Source organism: Gracilinanus agilis, chromosome 5 (genome assembly GCF_016433145.1).
Source record: "Gracilinanus agilis isolate LMUSP501 chromosome 5, AgileGrace, whole genome shotgun sequence".
Classification (NCBI taxonomy): Eukaryota; Metazoa; Chordata; class Mammalia; order Didelphimorphia; family Didelphidae; genus Gracilinanus; species Gracilinanus agilis.
In genome coordinates, this window is record NC_058134.1 from 25,270,782 (window position 1) to 25,290,839 (window position 20,058).

Consider the following 20,058-nt stretch of genomic DNA (forward strand, 5'->3'; position numbering starts at 1 on the left):
GGCTGTTTGACATTTTAATTTCCATCTCCACCACTTAACATCAGGCCTGATATATTGTAAGCATTGAATCAATGTTTACTGAGTGACTGATAAATCTTATGGCACCTCATATTCAACAGCTCTAAAACAACTACCCCAAATTTATTTCTACTCCTAAATTCCTTATTTCTGTTGATGATACCATCATCCTTCTAATCACTTGGCCTTAAAATTTCCGAGTTATCACTTACTTTTCCTTATCTTTCAAATCATAAAGTATCAATTCCTGGATTTGGAACCAGTAAGATAAGAGCTTGAATCTAGGCTCAAGCACTTACTAGTTGTATGGTCTTGGGCAAGTCACTTAACCTCTTCCAGCCTCAGTTTACTCATCTATAAAATGATATTAACATCTATCCCCCATAATTGTTGTTGAGAATAGAAATTTCTTAGGGTACTTTGAAATCTATAGAATAATAATAATTGCTAACATTTAAATAACACTCTCATAATACCCTTGTAGGGGAGTTTCTATAATTAGAGGATTATTTTATAGATAATTAAATTGAGCCACAGAGCTGTTTGAGTGTCTTGTCTAGGGTCCTAGATCCAGTGAGCATCTGAGATAGTATTCAAATTCAGTTCTTCCTGATTCTAAATCTAGTACTTAAATCACTATTTGATCTGCCTACTTAACCTTAGACCATACTCCCAGCAACCCCACCCAGTTAAAAGTCAAGGCTATGAAGAATCATATTTTTTCATCTTCCTTTCCTCAACACCTAACAGTGTCCTATTCAGTATTCAGATTTCAGATTCACCTTATCTGTTACTCAATGGACGTGCTATCTGACATGTAACTGTGAAGCTATAAGCATTTGCTCTGCTCGCAGGTCTCTCGTGCATGATGGGACTTGCCTCTTTTTGTTCTTTCAGCTTAATTAATGCAACTGAACAAATTTTCATTAAACATCTGTTTACCGTGTGAAAGACACTGTATTAGGTGACAAGGAAACAAAAGATAGAGGAATATGACAGTATAACAAGAAGATAGGCAGAAATACAAGAACCCGAGAGGTAAAGGACAGTTGAGAATAAAAAGAGAGAAAAGCAGAAGCGATTTCACTGTGGTGGTCGACTATATATCACCTGGCCATAAGAGAGATATCATAGGTGATTCTTTCCTAACACAGGTCACAAAATTAGCAGATGTGAAAGTTACAGTGATGATAGATTATTTGTGCATTATCCTGGACATCAGTTCCAATCAGGCATATTTTGGTTCATTCGGTAAATTTTTTGAATTAAAAAAAATTTAATGTTTAAAATTTCATTAAAATTTGAGAAAGAAATGAGACAAATTTACTTGAGATGTAATTCTGAACTAGTAGGAAGTAACTGATAAATTTAGCACAATGAAAACATTAGGATTTTAATGATCAAGGCATCTTCACATTTCCAAAGAACCAAGGAAGGGAATGATGGACATAGTCAGAAATGTGCCTGGAATTCAAAATCATGTCGGAAAGTTCAGAGAAAAGAGAGATATGATCCCTGCTTGCATGGACAGAAATTAAAGGGTTTGGGAAGGTAGCATAGGGAAAAGATGCTCTCAGAAATGTTCATTTGAAAATGAAATCAAATAAATGGTGCCAGTGAGGAAGAAAAGGAAGAGACATTTAAAGAAACTGATTTACTGTACAGTGAAATCTCTATTGAGACCAGAGTTCAAAGAGGTATGAGAGGAAGGATAATGTAACAGAAAAATCAGTAGATTTTTGTGACGGGATCTGGATTTAAAAACTAGAGATCTCAGGTAGGTCCCTTCTAGTCCCTGAGATTTAGCCATATAATGAGATAGGTGTGGTGGTCTCGGAGACATATGAAATGCCTTTAAGTTCTGAATGTATGATCTTATGAAAAGGTAGAAAGAAGAAAATGTAGCAAAGGAAAAATACAAAAGGATGGAGATCATATTCAAATATCCCTTCCACATCACAGGGGTTAGGGCATAGCACCGCGCAATTCAGAAAGTCCATGTATAATTTTTTGGCCCTTCCTTCATCCCAGAGAAGAAGTCTGATTTCTTTCTCGTTTTCTTTTATGGGGCATTTACAGTACTTTGTTGTAAAATTTGGTTTAAGTATTTGGTTATAGGTTATACGTTCTGTATCATGTTGACTTTCACATGTTGCCTGCAGCTTCCATAAAACTCTCCCCAAATTCCTATTTTATTTCTTATGCTGACCTTATAATATAGTAAAACCTTTATGGGGATAGTCATCATGTGGAAAGGATACCTGTACACACACACACGCACACACACATGTATATCTTCATATCTATCATCTATGTATCTATCAATGTGTGCATGTAAGAAAAGCCAAAACCTGTGATATGGCAGTCTTTAAAGGAAGGGAAGGATAAGGCATGGATGGAGCTTACACCTGCCCACCATCTGGAAGTTTCCTATTTTAATGAATTATTTTTTCTAACAAGGCCCCAGCTGAGACTTCTAGGTAGAGAAATGGGGAAGAAGTAAAATGAGTAGGACCACACCAATGACTTTATTTGTTATATATATATGTATAACAAAGTCTTGTTTCCTTAACTAGAAATTGAGGATGATAATAGTTTGACTAAGAATATCATAGGAAAAAGGTACTTTACAAAAGTTGGAATATATACAAATGAAGTTTATTAACGATAGAGAAAACAGAACAACTCAAAGACTATATTGTTTCTACTATATCTGCTCAGGAAAATTATATTATAATTAGAAAAAAATGTATAATGACAATTGATGAGGAAATTGATGGTTTTGATAGGTGAGGAGACATGGGAGGGGTGTTTCTAGTAGATCACTACTGAGCTCTGTTCTCTCATTTTGAATCCGGAAAAGAACTGGCTAGTCTTCAATGCCTGAGCTAGATGATCTTTTCTTGTTTTACATGCTTAGCATTGACTTGGATGAAGTCATCATAGATAGCACAATCAACAAATCATCTTATTACAAAATACTGAGTTCAGTTATTAATTATCAATTTGGGATCTGCAAAGATTTAATGACCTGAAACAGTAACCCAAATATTAAGAAGAGGATATTTAATATGAACCAATGTTTAATCAAACATTCACTTGAGGTCTTTTTTTTTATTATTTTTATTTTTTAAAACCCTTACCTTCTGTCTTAGAATCAATACTGGGTATTGGTTCTAAGGCAGAAGAGCAATAACAGCTAAGCAATGAGGGTTAAGTGACTTGCCCAGGGTCACACAGCTAGCAAGTGTCTGAGAACCTCCTGTATCTGGGCCTGACTCTCAATCCTCTGAGCCATGCAGCTGCCCCCCACCTGAGATCTTACAAAAATCAATTTCATAAGCATAGATCTGAAAAAGTCCCAAAAAAAGGTGGGGGAAGAGGAGGGAGTACACCTATCATTTTATTGATTCAGGGGGTACCTAGTAAGTATCTTTATCTTTACCAGTGCAGATCATCAACTAGCATCCAATTTATACATTTAAGAGAGTTACTGGCTCTTATCTGAAAGTCTTAATTGTTTTGGTTTATTATGATTTCAATATGCCAAAACAAACAAACAACAACCATATTGCTGCCCTCCCCCAAAAAAGGTTAATAAAACAAGATGAGGGGAAATTGTTTTTCCCTCTTTCCATGGGATATTTATTTGATCCATATCAGAAGTTCTTAACCTGGGGTTTATGAACTTTTAAAAATTATATAGTTTGATAACAGTATTACCATATAATCAGTTTCTTTGGTGACCTTATTAATTTTATTGTTTATTCTTAAAAACATGATCCTAAAAAGGGGTTTTTAATTTCACCAGAGCTTCCCAAGGAGTCCACAGTGTCAAAAGGTAAAGAACTTCTGTTCTACCAAGTATTATCTTAGGAAATTCAATCCTTTATTTAGTTCTGGGAACAATGCTCTATAAGCATCAGTGGAAGCCAAGGAAGCCAACCATGATGGTGAGAGAACTCCAAATCCCATTCCATGAATGAAGAACGATAGATGATTAACTTGTGTTTCTCTCCTTACCTCAGTTGGAAACAAATTTCTCTTTACTTTATGTTTTTTTTTAACATCATCTCTCAGTGACCTGGAGGTCAAAGACCACTGAGTATATTCAGGTATAGATTAACCCTCAAAGAAAGGAAGTTAAAGAACAAAGGAACCCATGGGATGGGAAAATGATTCCGCAGGCACTGCCCCCCTGGGCGGCCCAGGCAAATTGAGAATTATGGTTGGTTCCTGAGATGTGACGTGTGAGTTAGTAGGAGGAGAAAAGAGCTTATTATGTCAGACCAGGAGCCTTTCTGGGTCTTCTGGCTGGAGTGTGAAGAGCTGAAGGAACCCTTGACAGAGTTTATTTAGCTACAGGCCCATCATGGCGGCCAACAGATTAGAAAGCTAAGTATCTCTCTCTACCTCTCTCCTATCTTTCCCTTTCTTTACTACTACTTCTACTTTGATCGAATAAAGTTATTAAGCTGCTCTCAGTCTCATAATTTTAATTATTACACCTCTGTCAACCTCTTTTCAGAATCAATTCAAAATTACCTCGATGAGACTTCTCTATTATCTCTCAAATTGCTGATACCTTCTCATTAATCACTTTGAATTTACTTTGTGTGTATTTTTATACTTTCTCAGCATCCCAGAGTGACGTTAGAGTTTACCTAGTCCAATTTCCTCTCATTATCAATTAGGAAAATGAGATTCAGTGTGACAACATGACTTGCCTAGAATCATCTAGCACACAACTGGCAATGTTGGCCTTCAGATCTTGTTTAGTGGACACCTTTGCCGCTCCGTAACAGAATAGAGACTCCTTGAAGTCAGCAAGTGTTTGGAGTGATTTTCTTCTTGAAGGTGCCTGGCACCATGCCTAGCCCATGTTTAGCACTGAATAAATGCCAGTGGAATGAGCAAATTACAAAAGATAAACAAGGAGAAACATAATTGTCGTGTTTAGTATTTAATCGGTCTTCATTTAGAAGAGTAATTAGATTTTGCTCCCTCTTTTCTTGAAGCTCCAGATAACATAGGTAAGACCAAAGGAGGGGTAGAATTTACTGAACAGCAAATTTTTGTTCAATATGAAAAAGAACCAACTTTGGCCTTGATAAAAATCTGGTCCAAGAAGTTCCCAAATACAGGTCAGATAATGACTTTTTCAGGATATCATAAGAGAAGGTGTCTGCATGAGGAGGGAGGCTGAAATGGTATTTTTTTTAATGATCTTGTGATTTGTGATTTCTTCTAACTCTCATCAGAGTCCACACTTCAAAGGCTGCTAAGTTATGAACTGGACAGAATGCTGGATCTAGAGTCGGGAAAATGCAAGTTCAAATCCAGACTCCGATACTTAATAGATACGTGACCCTGAGGAAGTCACTTAACCACTGCCTGCCTCAGTTTCAACAGTTGTAAAATGGGGATGATAGCGGTACCTATCTCACATCGTTCTTATAAGGATTAAAGGAGATATTAGTAAAAAACTTAGCACAGTGCCTAGCCCAAAGTAGATTCTTAATAAATGCTTATTCTCTTCCCCATTTTGTCTCTCTCTCTCTCTCTCTCTCTCTCTCTCTCTCTCTCTCTCTCTCTCTCTCTCTCTCTCTCTCTGTGTGTGTGATTCCTACCATAATTTACCTGCAGAACAATACTGCACCCTTCCTAGGAGAAGACTGAGTGGTTTTCTCCTCATATCCTCTAATCTTTTGCTATAATGTAAAAAAAAATATATTATGATGGACTTATCTTCCTGAGGAAGAGAGTAATTCATGAGTTTACTTCTTAAAGAATGACCGACATTCCTTGTGTCAGATTTGGACACATCTGCATATTTAATCAGCCTCTGATTTGGAGGGTCTCCCTATTCGGGGCAGCATGAGCAGCCATGAGTATAATTAATAGCAGCCTGTGAGCTGGAGTAGAAGAGAGAGCACTGCTGACTCTCAGAAACGAGCCTGTGTGCTTGGCAGCCCAACCATGCTGTATTCCATTGCTATGAGGTATGGAAACTGTACTATGGAATACCCATTACTCATTCCCGGGGCTCCAGACACACAGCCCTATCAGAAAGGAGCCATTCTGAGAAGTGGGAGGAAGGGAGGGAGGGAAGGGGAGAGCAGGGGATGCATGGAAGGTTTGGACAGGACTTTCAATGGCTTCTTTCATTGACTTTCCCCTGACTTTTAAAATGAGCGAGGCCATCAGGCTTTGGAGGAAATCACAAACAGCACATCTCTGTGCCTCTGCTCTTGGGTGAGCCTCGGCTTTGCCTTGCTGCCTGAACCTCCCTATGAATCATGGTCTGTTTCTCATTACTCTCCACATGTGGCCACGGCGGGCCTTTGTTCAGTGATTTCTGGCCATTTTGTCCGGACGGAGATCGTGTTGTTTTATGTTACCCGGATTCTAGAGAATGAAAGCCGCCGCCGCCACTACCCGAGGAAGAACAATCTTGGAAATGAGAGGTTCTATTGAATGATTTCCCGGGTGACCTATTCCAGAATAAAAGGAAGTGAAGCCAAGTGTGTCCCTGAGCCTGACTACTGTACTGAACTCACACAGGAATAAAATACAAGAGAGAACAAAGGCCATTCGGATGTTAGCAAAGGAGAAGGGTCCATCGGAGGAATAAATTAAAGCTAATTCTGTTGTCCACTCTGTATCCTCAGAAGAGGGCAGCCCATTCATCTCATCAGCACCCATGTTTCTCTTCACTGCTACTAAATAAAATGTAGCAGCCTCTTGCACTGACCATGTATCACACGCAAAAAAAACAACAAAACAAAACAAATAAATAACAGTTAAAAGAATTTCATGTTAAAAGCTAATGCAAATCCCTTTGATCATAATATTTGTTTCTCATTATGTGGCCAGAATGAGTAAGCCAAATGGAAAATAAGCCGACAAACATTTCTGAAAGATAGATACCAGGATACAGTGGAAAATGACTTCAGCTCAGCAGTCAGAGGATATGGGTTCAAATTCCATCTCTGATATTGATTTCCCAGCCTTAGAATCAAAGATCAGAGAGGCAGAACAGGAAGGCACTTTGGAGATTCTCTAGTTCCATCTCCTCTGGGCTCTTTCTTTTCCCCTAATAGCTTGACAAATTCACTCCACAAAGTCTTAGCAATTATATGAGCATATATACATATGTACATGTACATATATGTTGTTTTATATGTGTATGTATGCACAGAAGTATGTATAGGATATGCATTTCTAGATAAGTAATTTACATAAATACACATATTTGTATATATAGTTTATTCTAATGTAAACTACATTAACATATGGAAAATATATATATATGCATTTGCATAAACATATACATAGCTTCATGTAGATATTTTCCCCCTGTAATTTTACCATTCCCCTTACCAGATCATGATAAGAAGTAATGGACCTTTATATAATTTCATCAGACAGGAATGGGTACTAGTGAAGGTACTAGTTCCTGCTCTTGGTTCCTAGGTACAATTGTGAAAAGGACTCCCCTCTAATTCCACATTTCAATAGTAACTTTATTCATTAACTTAGGAGAGCTCTGCCTACTTTAATGAGTTCCAAGCATTTCTGGGATGACTATGGTTCATTATCTATGGTGTGTTTGGACTAAATCCCATCTACTCTCTGGCTTAGGGATACCATAGGACTCCTACCCATGGTCCATCAAATATGTTAAGCTAAAGAACTCTGAAATTAGTGAGGACAGAGCCTGAAGCCACAGAAGGAGAGTGTCTGCTTTTCTTTATTATATATAATTTTATTATATATCATAATATATTACATGTGTATTGTAGTTTGTAAGAGATCTAAAAGTCCACAGGAAGTTTAGAACAGTGCAACCAAAATTAGTTCAAGGACCCTCCCCCCCAATTTCTAATATCACAGTATATATATAAGTTTTCTGCAGACAAGGACTCTTCATGTATGTACACATACACACAAACACACACGCATTTTTCCTTCAAAGAGTCACAATGAGAAATTCTTGGATGGAGGCAGCAGCATGAATAGCCACTCTCCACAGAGGACGGGTACCAGGCAAGACAGCTAGGAAGAGACATTTGGACAATGATCCGGATCTGTTTAATGCACTAGGGAGGAGTATTTAAAGGGACAAGAGGAGCTCATGTAATCTAGTAGTTTCCAACTTTGATTAATCATTTTTGCTAATTTGATGATGATCTCTGAGGTTTCTGTGATTTTGAAGGATTCAAGTTGGTGTCAGTATCCTCTAAATGGAAAGCCTCAGTGCTAAGCCTTGCTCTCCCTACCCTAGTTCAAGCTTTGCCTCCACAGCATTGAGGCAGGTACTTTGAAACAAATATTCTTAATATATATTATAGTGGTGGGTAATTATCCACTTATTAGATTATATCAGCACCCTTAGATCTCTTCTTATTATCTCAGATTTGAAAGGCAACAAACTGCTTGCTAGGATGTTGTTAGCAGACATGACTTTTCATGACCCCATGGACCACAGTACATCAGTACTGTATGTGAGGTTTTCTTGGCAAGGATACTAGAGTGGTTGGCCATTTCCTTCTCCAGGGAATTAAGGCAAACAGAGGTCAAGTGACTTTCCTAGGGTCAGACAACTAATAAGTGACTGAGGCTAGATTTGGACTCAGGTCTTACCGACTCCAGACGTAGTGTTCTATTCACTAAACCAACTAGCTGCATCTCACTTGCTAGTATATAGTCAGAAAAAAAGGAGAGGGTGTATTCTGTACTGACATTTAATCTTGCTTAAATTCAAATGTCGAGAAGAGTGATGAGTATTGCCCATTCAAAATCTTTGGGGCTCAAACACATTCCCGGAAACCAATAATGCAATGCCAACTGGATTAGTAGAACAAATAACACATGTTTAAAAAAGAATTCCAATTCAAGAGCCCAATTGAGTGGTACAAGATCAACCCAAATTATTTCATAAGCCATTTAACATAATCCTTTCATGTGTTTTTTTGTTAAAGGGGAATATACCAAACATGAAGGAGCAGATGATCAAATAATCATGGCAGCATTTCCCAGGACTCGATAAAAAGATGGACAAATGAAACCAGCTCTCAGATCCTATGGACTGTTGGACAGTTTCAACCCAGACTCAATGGACCCTCTAGGAAACCCTCTCTTCTTGTGATAACTTAGCCAAAGCTTTCCAGAAAATAGAAATTAAAACACGTCTTGCATGGGAGAGTTTTCCCAAGGGCTCTTCATTTTCATATAGGAAATCAATCTGCATCACTGATGATATCATTCAAATCAGAAGACACAATGTGGTTAGGAGGTAATTTAGTTTTCTGCTGAAGCAATTTGAAACTTGTTCTGATTTGTGATTTTCATTTTGTTTGTTAATGAAAAAAATTAATGAGCAATGTTACTGGAAATACAACTCATCAAAGCATCGGCATTATTAAATATGTTAGCAATATACTGTACAGGATGTTGATTGCACAGCCAGAGCTAGAGCTCAGTCTGGAGCCCGAGCGAGGATCTCGGCCATGGGAATGGGAAGCAGTTCACCCAAACACTCCATAAACCAGATTACATGGAGAAAGGACCTTCTGGAACATACCTTTGCATTGATTTGTGTTTTTGTCAAGAATTGCCTTTGTGGAAACAATTTTTCCATACCTATGGGAAGAAAAAAAAAAGACATGTCATTACATCTTTCTTTTACATGCCATAGAATAAATCCAACGCAGATGCTTTCAGCGTTTTGCTTAGACCATCAGCACATGTGCAGAGACAATAAACAACCCAGGGAACAAGGAAGGCCCTAAGCTGTCACACCTGGATGACCTCTTCTAACCAGTTTTCACAGCTTAGGAATGTGCTTCATAAAGTTTGTCCTGGGCTGGCCCTTTAAAAAGTCAACATGCCAAGTTTTTTTTTTTTGGGGGGGGGGAAGGGGAGGGTTAGGTCTCTTTGCAGAGCATCAGGAGCAAAGTAAGGGATAGCATGACTGCTCTTGCCTACAAACATAAAGCTACTTTTTCTGAATTTGTTTTTCTTCCAAGTTCACTTGTAAAAACTTACTTAAGGAAGACAGAGAGGCATAGAGAAATAGTATAAGTCAAAATTAAATTCTCACATATAAGTAGTGCCCCAAAGTAAAATTGTCTCTAAGAATAGCCATAGCAGTAATAATAGTAATATATTTAACATATTCATATTAATATTTGGGCTCCAAAACCTTTAGATCTGTGGGGTGTGATTTGACTTCTGGAATTTCCAAATCTACTGGGTTCAGTAAACTATAAGTTTATGACAGCCAGGAGAGCCAGTATCCAGGAATAAAGAAACCATGATATTATTTTGCTCTTCCCCAGTTAGACCACATCAAGAATACTTGTTTAGATCTAGCCATTTGGTATTAGAAATGATGTTAATAAGCTGGAAAGAGTCTATCTAGTGGAGGTCAGCCAAGATGGGCAAGGATCTTGATTGAACTCTGGCCAGATGAAGTTAGGTCTTAAGGACTGAGGATGTTAAATTTAGAAATACTATGACATAGGAGAGAAATTTGCCCTGTTTGGTTTGTTCCAGAAATCAGAACTAAGCCCAAATAGGTATACTTTGCAAAGAAGCAAATTTAAGCTTAGGGTCAGGAAGAAACAAATTTAAAAAATGGCAATATTTAGAGCTGCCCCCAAATATAATGAGTCGTCTTAGGAGAGAGTGGGTTCTTCTTGCTTGAGGTAGGGAAGTAAGATCAGTTTCCAGGACCTTGTCGAAGGGTTCTTTTATCTAGTTTGGCTTGGACCAGAGGACTTGTCATGCCCCTTCTAGCTTGGAATTACTGTGAACCTATGATCTTAAATTGCCCAAGAGGCCCAAGAGTGCATTACAGCTCTCAGAAGCATCCATGCCTTAATCAGTCAAATTCTTCCAGTACCAAAGCTGCTTGTCTATATTAAGTTCAGAGACTCGGCTAAGCCTTTCAAACCACTTGGCTAGCATTACTAAGCCACTGCTTCAAAACCCAATGTACTTCTTTATTCTAAAAGGACACAATCCATTCAGCATGGAACACGTAGGAAAATAAGTTCCCTCCTTGGCCTCCTCCCCCAGATTTTCCAAAGGAAACTTGGCTAAGCACCTTTCGAAAATGAATGGAATCCCTTACCAGGAAAATGTTGTAACCTTATAGGCAGTAATTCTGCCTGGAAATTCATCACTGCAGATGTTTTGACCTCATTATGAGTTTTACTATGGCCATTGACCATAGAAAAGGAGAAAGAAGGATTGCCCTAAGAATGACCTACTCTTCCCATGGAGACTATAGAGTAAATAGAAATAATGTTGAATTCAGAGACAGAGGAGCCAGTGCCTCTGCTACTTACTTCCTGTTGGATCCTGAGTGAGGCAATCCACCACTGTGGACTTCAGTTTTCCTGTCTTTAATATTAAGATGTCGGACAAGATGACATTGCTTTGTAGCCCTTAAGTACATAGCTCCCTCATATTTCTTCTCCCATACATTCCTGGTACCACTCCCACTCAGCCAATCAATCAGGAACCATTATTAAATGCTATTAATTAATATAGTTTAATATAATGAAATTGCCCAAGAATCACAAGGCACACATTAGACAACTTCTATGCACCAGGGACTTTGCTAAGGGTGGGGCAGGGCTTAGAGAGAAAGGAAAGGCTATAAAGGATATTTTTAAAATCTCTGCCCTCCAGAAGCTCACCCTCCCTTCATTACCAGAGATGTAAGCCTTTAGGCATCAGAGAAGGTGAATACTATTCCTCCTATATATTATGCTGGCACCTCTTCTCTGTGTGTTGTTCAGTTGTTTCCAGTTATGTCTGACTCTTCATGACCCCATTTGGGGTTTTCTTGGCAAAGATACTGGAGTGGTTTACCATTTCCTCCTCCAGCTCATTTTACAAATCCAAAAATTGAGGCAAGCAGTATTGAGTGGCTTGCTGGAGTTCACACAGCAAGGAAGTGTCTGATGAATCTTCCTGACTCCAAGCCCAGCTTTCTCTCCACTGAACTCTTCTCTATGTTTTGGCTCCTCTTTTCACATGTATTGACTACTTTTAGCCATTGTATTGCTCATTAACATGACAGCCAGAGGAAAGTTAAGACAGGATAAGAGTTCAATTTCAGGTAATATGATTTTCTGACAGCTACTGTTTACAAGTAAATGAAAAACCTCAGGGAGTTGAAGCCATTACCTCAGTTGAACATCTAGAATGACATTTGAATTTCCCTCGATATTATAAACTAGATATAGCCCTCATCAATTCCTAGAACCCAGAGCTAGGAAGGAAGTACCCTAGAGCTCATCTAAGCCTTTTTGTTGTTTTGGCCCCTTTTGGCAGTCTGATGAAGCCTATGGATCCCTTCTCAAAATAATGCTTTAAAATGGACAAAACATACAAGATTAAAAAAGAAATAATTCCATTGAAATATAGCCATAAAATATAATTTTTAAAAACCAAAGTCAAAGATCCAGTTAAGAACCCTTTTGTTATCTTGATGTGCATAAGAAATATTTATTCTCTAACCTCTCAATTCAACTCTCTCTTCCCTTTCTTTAGACTAATCCTTTAATTATATAGATGCAGAAACTAACGTGATGTACTAGATTTAGAGTTAAAGGATTTAGGCTGGAATATGGATTCTCTCCTTCTCTCCCTCTATAACCTTAGGTAAGTTCCTATGCCTTAGTCCCTTATTTATAAAGTGAGGGGATGGCCAGATGGCATTTTAGATCCCTTCTAGTTTAGATTCCTTAATCCTAATTTTGCCCAGATTGAGATGACCAAGGGCACACACGTAGTCAAGGGTACATCCAGGTTTCAAATCACGTGATTGCCAATAGTGGGTTGACCACAAGTCCAAGAAAAATGGGCTCTCATCCCTAGGATTTCTCTAACAATAAAAAGAAGCATCCAGGATATTCATAAGATCAAAGATTTAGAGCAGGAAGGAACCTCAGAGTCATTTAGTCCAACTCCCTCATTTTACAAATAAGGAAACCGACCACAGCAGTTGAATGACTCCTCAAGGTTACTCAGATGAACATGGGTCCTTTGACTCCCGATCCAGTTCTTTTAGCATTGACCGATAAAGCAGTCATCTGCATTTGCGAGACTCCACGAAGAATGCTCCACTACATGGAGAATGGAATTGGGAGACATGACACGGGATTTTGAGTTACTTACAGCCTCTCCATTCAACCAGGACAAATGGCTAATTTGCCTTGGGTAATGGCACAAGTCTACATTTGCAAAGCTACATGTATCTCGAAGAGGGTGGCTGAGAAGGCAGAGAACTCTCTGTCTGAAGCATTTGTCTTGCCTAAAGGCACCAACAACATGACAGCTTACGTGAAAGGTAAAACTTCAAGAATGAAAATAAAAATTATGTCTTTTTCATAACTCTTATAATGAGATTCTTCAGAATTGTTTAAAATATTTTCTACATTTTCATATGTAGAATTTTGGATACAATAAACTGGATTATAGATATTGCTTCAAAAGAATAAGGAATTGCATATTTCTTGTTGAATACTTCTATTCTTCAAAGAATTTTGATTTAGTTGCTAAGCGTTCCTCTCTCCACTGATACAGATAGCAGCCCTTCTACAACTAAATAATTGGTCCTTGATCATTGATGGAAATAAAAAAAAAATAATCATTCTTCAACCAACCTGGAAATGAGGCTTTCAATCCTTAGCTACACTTTTTTTTCTGGGCAGGAAACATATACTCTGTCACCAGGCAAAGGTCTTCTGGTGCATCTGCCTGCCTTGAATCTCTCCCCGCTCCCATCTATCTTCCACTCAGCTTCCAAAGTGAAATTCTAAAAGCACAAAGCATAGGTCTGAGTGACCTACATCCCCCTACCTACCCTGATGTAAGAAACTGCAAAAGCTCCATTTAGCCACAGAATTAAATCTAAAAAGGTATGTTTGACATTTAAAGCCCTTCAAAACATGGGCCAATCCTACCATTCCAGTATTCTTCCACCTTTCTTATTCCTACATAATTCACAATCTGGAGGCATTGGTTCACCTTATTGCTCCTCACACATAGCCTTCATGTCTCTACCCTGAACATTTTCCTTTCTTTTAAAAAAATTTACATTTTTTGCATTAAAATTCGCAGGTGTTTCCTCTTTCTCTTCCCTTTCCACAACTAGGGAAGACATCATTTGACATATATATATATATATATATATATATATATATATATATATATATGAATGAAATGAGAAGAACTAAGAGAACATTATATTAAAAGAAAGAACTTTTGCTTGAAGAATGACTTGTATATGTCCATCTCCAAAGAAAGAACTAATAAATAGAAATGACATAATATTAAAGATAGACAGATAGATAGAAAAAGAGTCAAATGATGCCTTCTCTAATTAAAGGGAGAGGAAGAAGGGAGGGAGTCACCTGGGTATTTTAATGTAGCTAACAAATAAATCAATAAATTTAAATTTTAAAAAAATTGACACCAAACATTTTCACCAGCCATCTCCTATGTAATTTTCTTCTTCCTAATCTGTGTCAATGACTTCCTTCGAGTTTCGGCTAACTTTTCCCAGTCCTCTTTATCTTAATGCATTCCCTCTGAGACTGGCCCTAATATCTATATTTTTTATTATCTATATCATCTACATATTCATAGAAATGGATTTATTATGCTGGTTATACACAAGATAAAAAATTCAATACTGAAGATAAAAATAAAAATTCTGCCTTATATCACATCAATAAGGTAAGCAGAGATAGGAATACAGAATGCTATAGATCTAGTTAGAGATAGGCTTGGTTACATGCTGTCTCCCCCAATAGAATGTGAACCCCTTGAGAGCATGGACTTATTTTGCTTTTCCTTGTATCTCTGGGGCTTTGTATAATCTTTGGTACAAAATGGGAGTTCAACAGTTTGGACAATCCTTGATTTGTCACATTCAATCCTTGATTTGCCTGCTTATTTCTTTCCATTACCCTTTGGGCAATCTTCAACATGAATGCACGGCTAGAGACTGGATCTGTGATTTTATTGGCAAAGGAGAAGGGAAGGGAAGGGAAGGAAAGAGAATGAGCATTTTTAGGTACTTACTTAAATGTCTTAGTTACTTTATTACAAATATTATCTCTTGATCCTCACAATAAGCCTGGGAGATAAGTGCTATTATTATCCTTATTTTAAAGTTAAAGAAACTGGGGCAAAAAGAGGTTAAATGAATTGTTTGTAGCCACACAACTAGTATGCATCTGAAGCTGGATTTGAACTCAGACCTTCTTGACTCCAAGCTAGAGCTCCATCAGTTAAGCCACCAGGGAATACCTGGAATAGAGAACTTGTTCTACCAGTTCAGGTTGACACCATTTGTGTCATTGACAGCCTTAGAGAATAGCCTGGGGCTATTGAGATGAATTGATGGTGTCAGGGGTCACACAAACAGCCAGCACTTGGGAAAGGTGGAAGTTGGTCCTGTGTGGTCCCAGTTCAGAGGTCAGATCTCTATCTACTTTGCCTCATGGTCTCTAAACAAAAAATGTATATATATATATATTTTTTTTTTTTTTTTTTTTTAGGTCATGACTTTTTTTCAGAATAAGCGAGTCAACAAGAATCTGTTAAGCAGCTACTGTGTGCTAGGCAGAGTTACGTGTTGAAGAGACACACACATAGATACATATATGCATGTATATGTATATGTTACAAATCTGTGGATATGTACCCATATGTATGTGCATGAACTAAAAAATGGAGTAAATGGACAGTCTTGGAGCTGGAAGGCACCTCAGAGGCAATCTAGAAGAAACCTCTCAGACAGGAGGGGAGATTAAACACAGTGATAAAACTTACACAGATAGTGAGTGGGAGCAATGGCGTTTGATGGAGACTGACTCAAAAGCTGGTGTTCTTCTTGGTTTCAATCACCAGTTTATTTCTACTTTAAGAGTCTTTAAGAAATGACTCTGGTATGTCTACTCTAAAAACAACAACAAAGGGCATGAGGTAAAATACACTTAAAATTAGTGCCCGTTAATTACACACACACACACACACACACACACACACACACACACACACACACACACACATTCACTCACACCTCTTACTCCAGTCAAGTCAATCCATCCTCTGAATGTCCTGAAGCTAAGTTAAACCCGATACATGCCCACTGTGTGATACTGAGCCAGGGAGGGCTTGTCACAGTAAGGAAGGGATGACACAGTCTTGACACTGTCTAGACCTTAGACAGGGGGATCTCATTTCATGGCTCAGTGACAACCTTCTGCATCCAAGCCTATTTCATAAATTGAGAATATGGGCTTTGCCCTGAGAAAGGACTGAGTGGCCACTTGGTTATTGAGCGACATCTGAGCTGCCTCTACTGGGAAAAGGGGGGATATTTATGCATGATTGCTATTGCTATTTCATTCTCTGTGCCCTGCAAAGTCAACAACTGAAGGGATGAGTGAATCAAGTTTTCTCATTAGATGGAAAGAGAAGGAGAATAATGGGAAGGATTGACAGATTTGAATATCACAAAGCTTTGCCCCCAAATGTATGTACACACACATACAGATTAGTGTTTGGGGTACACCTCTGATATCACTGATATGGGAAACACTGAGTGATGAGCCCCCTTTACCCATGAATACCAACACCTGTTGTATAATTTTGTATTTGTCATCTGGAGCATTGAGAGGTTAAGAAAGTTATCCCAAGGTCACACAACCAGTATATTTGTCAGATGGATTTGAACAGAGTTCTTCCTGCTTCTGAGGATTGCTCTCCATTTACCATGATAAGCTGTCTCTCAGTCTCTCACTCTATCTGTCTGTCTGTCTGTCCATCCATCTATCTATCTATCTATCTATCTATCTATCTATCTATCTATCTATCTATCTATCTACCTATCTGTCTGTCTATCTGTCTATGTATCTATTCATCTATCCATCTACATATCTAATCTATCTCTTCTATCTATCTGTGGCTAAATGGAGGTACGTACGCATATAGTTAAGAGAAATAAATATATTTATATGCATACATGCACATAATATGGCCTCTATACATAAATGATGATTTTTAAATCTTCTGAAATAAAAGTACTATGTGGGGGTGAATTTGTAAAGTTTGTAAAACAGGAAGTATAGGGTAGCAAAACATAGTGGGGAGCCACAAGCAGTCAAAGAATCTTAGAATCTCAGAATGGGGAGGGGCCACAGAGACCCTCTGCTCACACCCTTCCCTGAACAATAATCCTCTGGCAGAACACAAACATATGTACAAACATACATGCACAGACACATACATATACTGTTGCTGTGGCTGTCCGGTCATTCAGTTGTATCTGCTTCTCTGTGACCGTGTGGACCGCAGCACGCCAATCCCGCCTGTGGGGTTTTCTAAACAAAGACCCTGGAGTGGTTTGCCATTTCCTTCAATGGAACAGAGGTTAAGTGACTTTTCCAGGGTTATAAAGTTAGAGTCCGATGTCAGATCTGAACTCAGGTCTTACTGACTGTAGGTCCAATGCTCTACTCTTTGAGCCACTCCTTATATAGAGACCCCTAATGTAAATCCATGCTGGCAAACCTGTGGCACGAATACCAGAGGGGGCTTCTCCCCTCTCCCTCTCCACAGGAGCCTGAGGAAATCTCTCCCTTTACTCGCCCCTCTGCCTAGCAGCCCAATGGGAGCTCTTCCATCCTCTCCTGTCGGGAGTAAGGCAGGAGCCTCACCTGGGGCAGGAGGGTTGCCGTTTGAGCACTTGGTCTCTAAAAGGTTCACCATCACGGCCCCAAATGCACACACACATACATGTATGTACACAGACGTGACATATTTGGGAATATATTTATGCGTGTATGCATGTACGTGCCCATGTGCCCACACATGTATATGTATATTTGCTGTTTATATGAACACCTATTTGTATACATTGCTAGCTATGGCTGCAAATTCTTACTTTCTTCTCTTTTAATTGACCTTCTGCCTATTCACTCTCTCTCACTGTCTGTCCCCACTCTGTCCAGCTAGCCAGCTGTCCTCTGCACCGTTTCATTTCAACTTGAAACCTCTACTGAGGAGCTACCACTAAGACAATCCATTTCGGTTGCTGATAGCCTTATTCGAGGAAGTTCGTCTTACTCTGGATCTCAAATCTACCTCTTTCCCACACTTTGCTCCAAGTTCAAACAACAATTAGTCAGGAAGCATTTATTGGGGCGTCACAATATGTGGGCCAACATGCCGGCCCTACCGAGAGGAAAACAAAAGCAAAACCAGTCACTGCGCTCCATGAGCTTATATTCTTCTATGAGGGGAAGTTCAGGAAGGGAGGAAGTCTATATTTTGGGGAGAGCTACATAGCCGATGAAGAGATCAGGGGAATCCCTGATTAGAACATGGTTACTAAACACAGCTTTGAAGACCGACTCTGGGGCCAAGCAGTATGAATTCAAGGAACCCAAAATTCTTAGGCCTTTAAAGCTTAATGCTTCATGTAAAACCCGGTGGAATTGCTCGTTGCCTACAGGAGGGAAGTGAGAGGAGGGGAGGGAAAGAACAAGAATCATGTAACCATGGGAAAATGTTAATTAAATAAGATTTTCACCACCCCCCAAACAAAAACAATTAAAAATATCCTGACCAAAAAAATAAAAAGAGCTTAATGCTTCACTAAGACTTTTTTGTTTCCACTTCAAATACATCACCACAGACTCCATGACTAACTAAGTCTTCTATTCTTTAAGCAAAACATTCACAATTTCTCCAACCAAACGATTCTCCTACAGCATGAGCCTGAGGTTCTTCCACATCTATGAATTCATTTGGCCCTGAGTTCCCAAACATATCACAAATCTATTTTGTGCTTTGTTCCTTGGGCTCTTTATCAAGCATCTGTTTTCTTTTATTATTATTGTTATTATTCTGTCCCTTGTATGTTGGGAACTGAAGTTGCATTAGAGACCTGCTTATGACCTAATTAATAAAACAGTGCCCTGGATGTCAAGAGGCCCATGTTCTGGTCCCAACATTCTCCCCTGCCTCTTCTATGCTATCCATCTCATCTTTCTATGCTTTTTTTTCCTTGTTTCTATAATCGAGAAAATACTGCTGAGATCCTGGTTCCCTTGTGGGATATCATTAGAATGAATAAAATTATATTGGTCAAAGGTCTGAGGTACTTGGGGAAAGCAAATGAATAAACTGAAAACACTATTAATTACAGAATGGTAATTCTTTCCATGTTGGGCTCACCTATCTTCTCAAGACAACATCAGAATTCCCTCCCAGAGTCCTTTCCAGGGAAATGTTGACTGTGGATAGCTTTAGTACTTGCTGCTTGATCTCCCAGTCACATATTCACCCAACACCATTTTATATCTAATGAATGATCTCTTCCCAAACACAGCTAGATGTCAAAATCTTTTTCTTCAATAGAAAAAGTCTGAAAAACTTCAGAGCTGATAGACAATGCATATTTATTTGTAATGCTCCAAGCTGCTTCTTGGTTATTAAAGGTGATTTTAATCATATAGCCTACCAACTCATTAATATATTTTGAATTCAACAAAATGGATTAAGTACTTACTATGTTCAAGGCACTACCAAGAAATTAAGAAAACGTGATCATTCAATGCAACAGCAAATTTAGTAAGGGTTTATCATGTACAAGGCATTGAAGATAAATCTAATATTTTTTTTTCAAATTGGGGGTGAACTTTGTAAAAAATTCTCTCTATGGCCATAGAGCTAATATGTGTCAGGATTTGAAATTAGGTCATCCAAATGTCAAGTGCAAGATTCTATACATTAGCCACACTGACTGTGGGGGAAAAATGCAAAATAATCCTTCTCTCAGGATCTCACATTTTACTGACTCTTCTTTTTTCTTCCTTCCTTTTTTCCTTCTTTCCTTTCTTTTTTCTTTTCCTTCCTTCCTTCCTTCCCTCCATCTTTTCTTTCTCTTTCTTTCTCTTTCTTTCTTTCTCTTTCCTTCCTTCCTTCCTTCTTTCCTTCCTTCCT

General features: G+C 38.5%; 1 protein-coding gene across 1 annotated transcript in view; it reads right to left on the reverse strand.

Annotated features, from left to right (window-relative positions):
* The window catches only part of RBMS3 (RNA binding motif single stranded interacting protein 3), a 755,361-nt gene that overhangs the window by 510,788 nt on the left and 224,515 nt on the right, over positions 1-20,058 (reverse strand). The window contains exon 3 of the mRNA XM_044678877.1: positions 9,605-9,663. Within this exon, the coding sequence (XP_044534812.1) occupies positions 9,605-9,663 (59 nt within the window). The remainder of the gene's footprint in view (positions 1-9,604; positions 9,664-20,058) is intronic.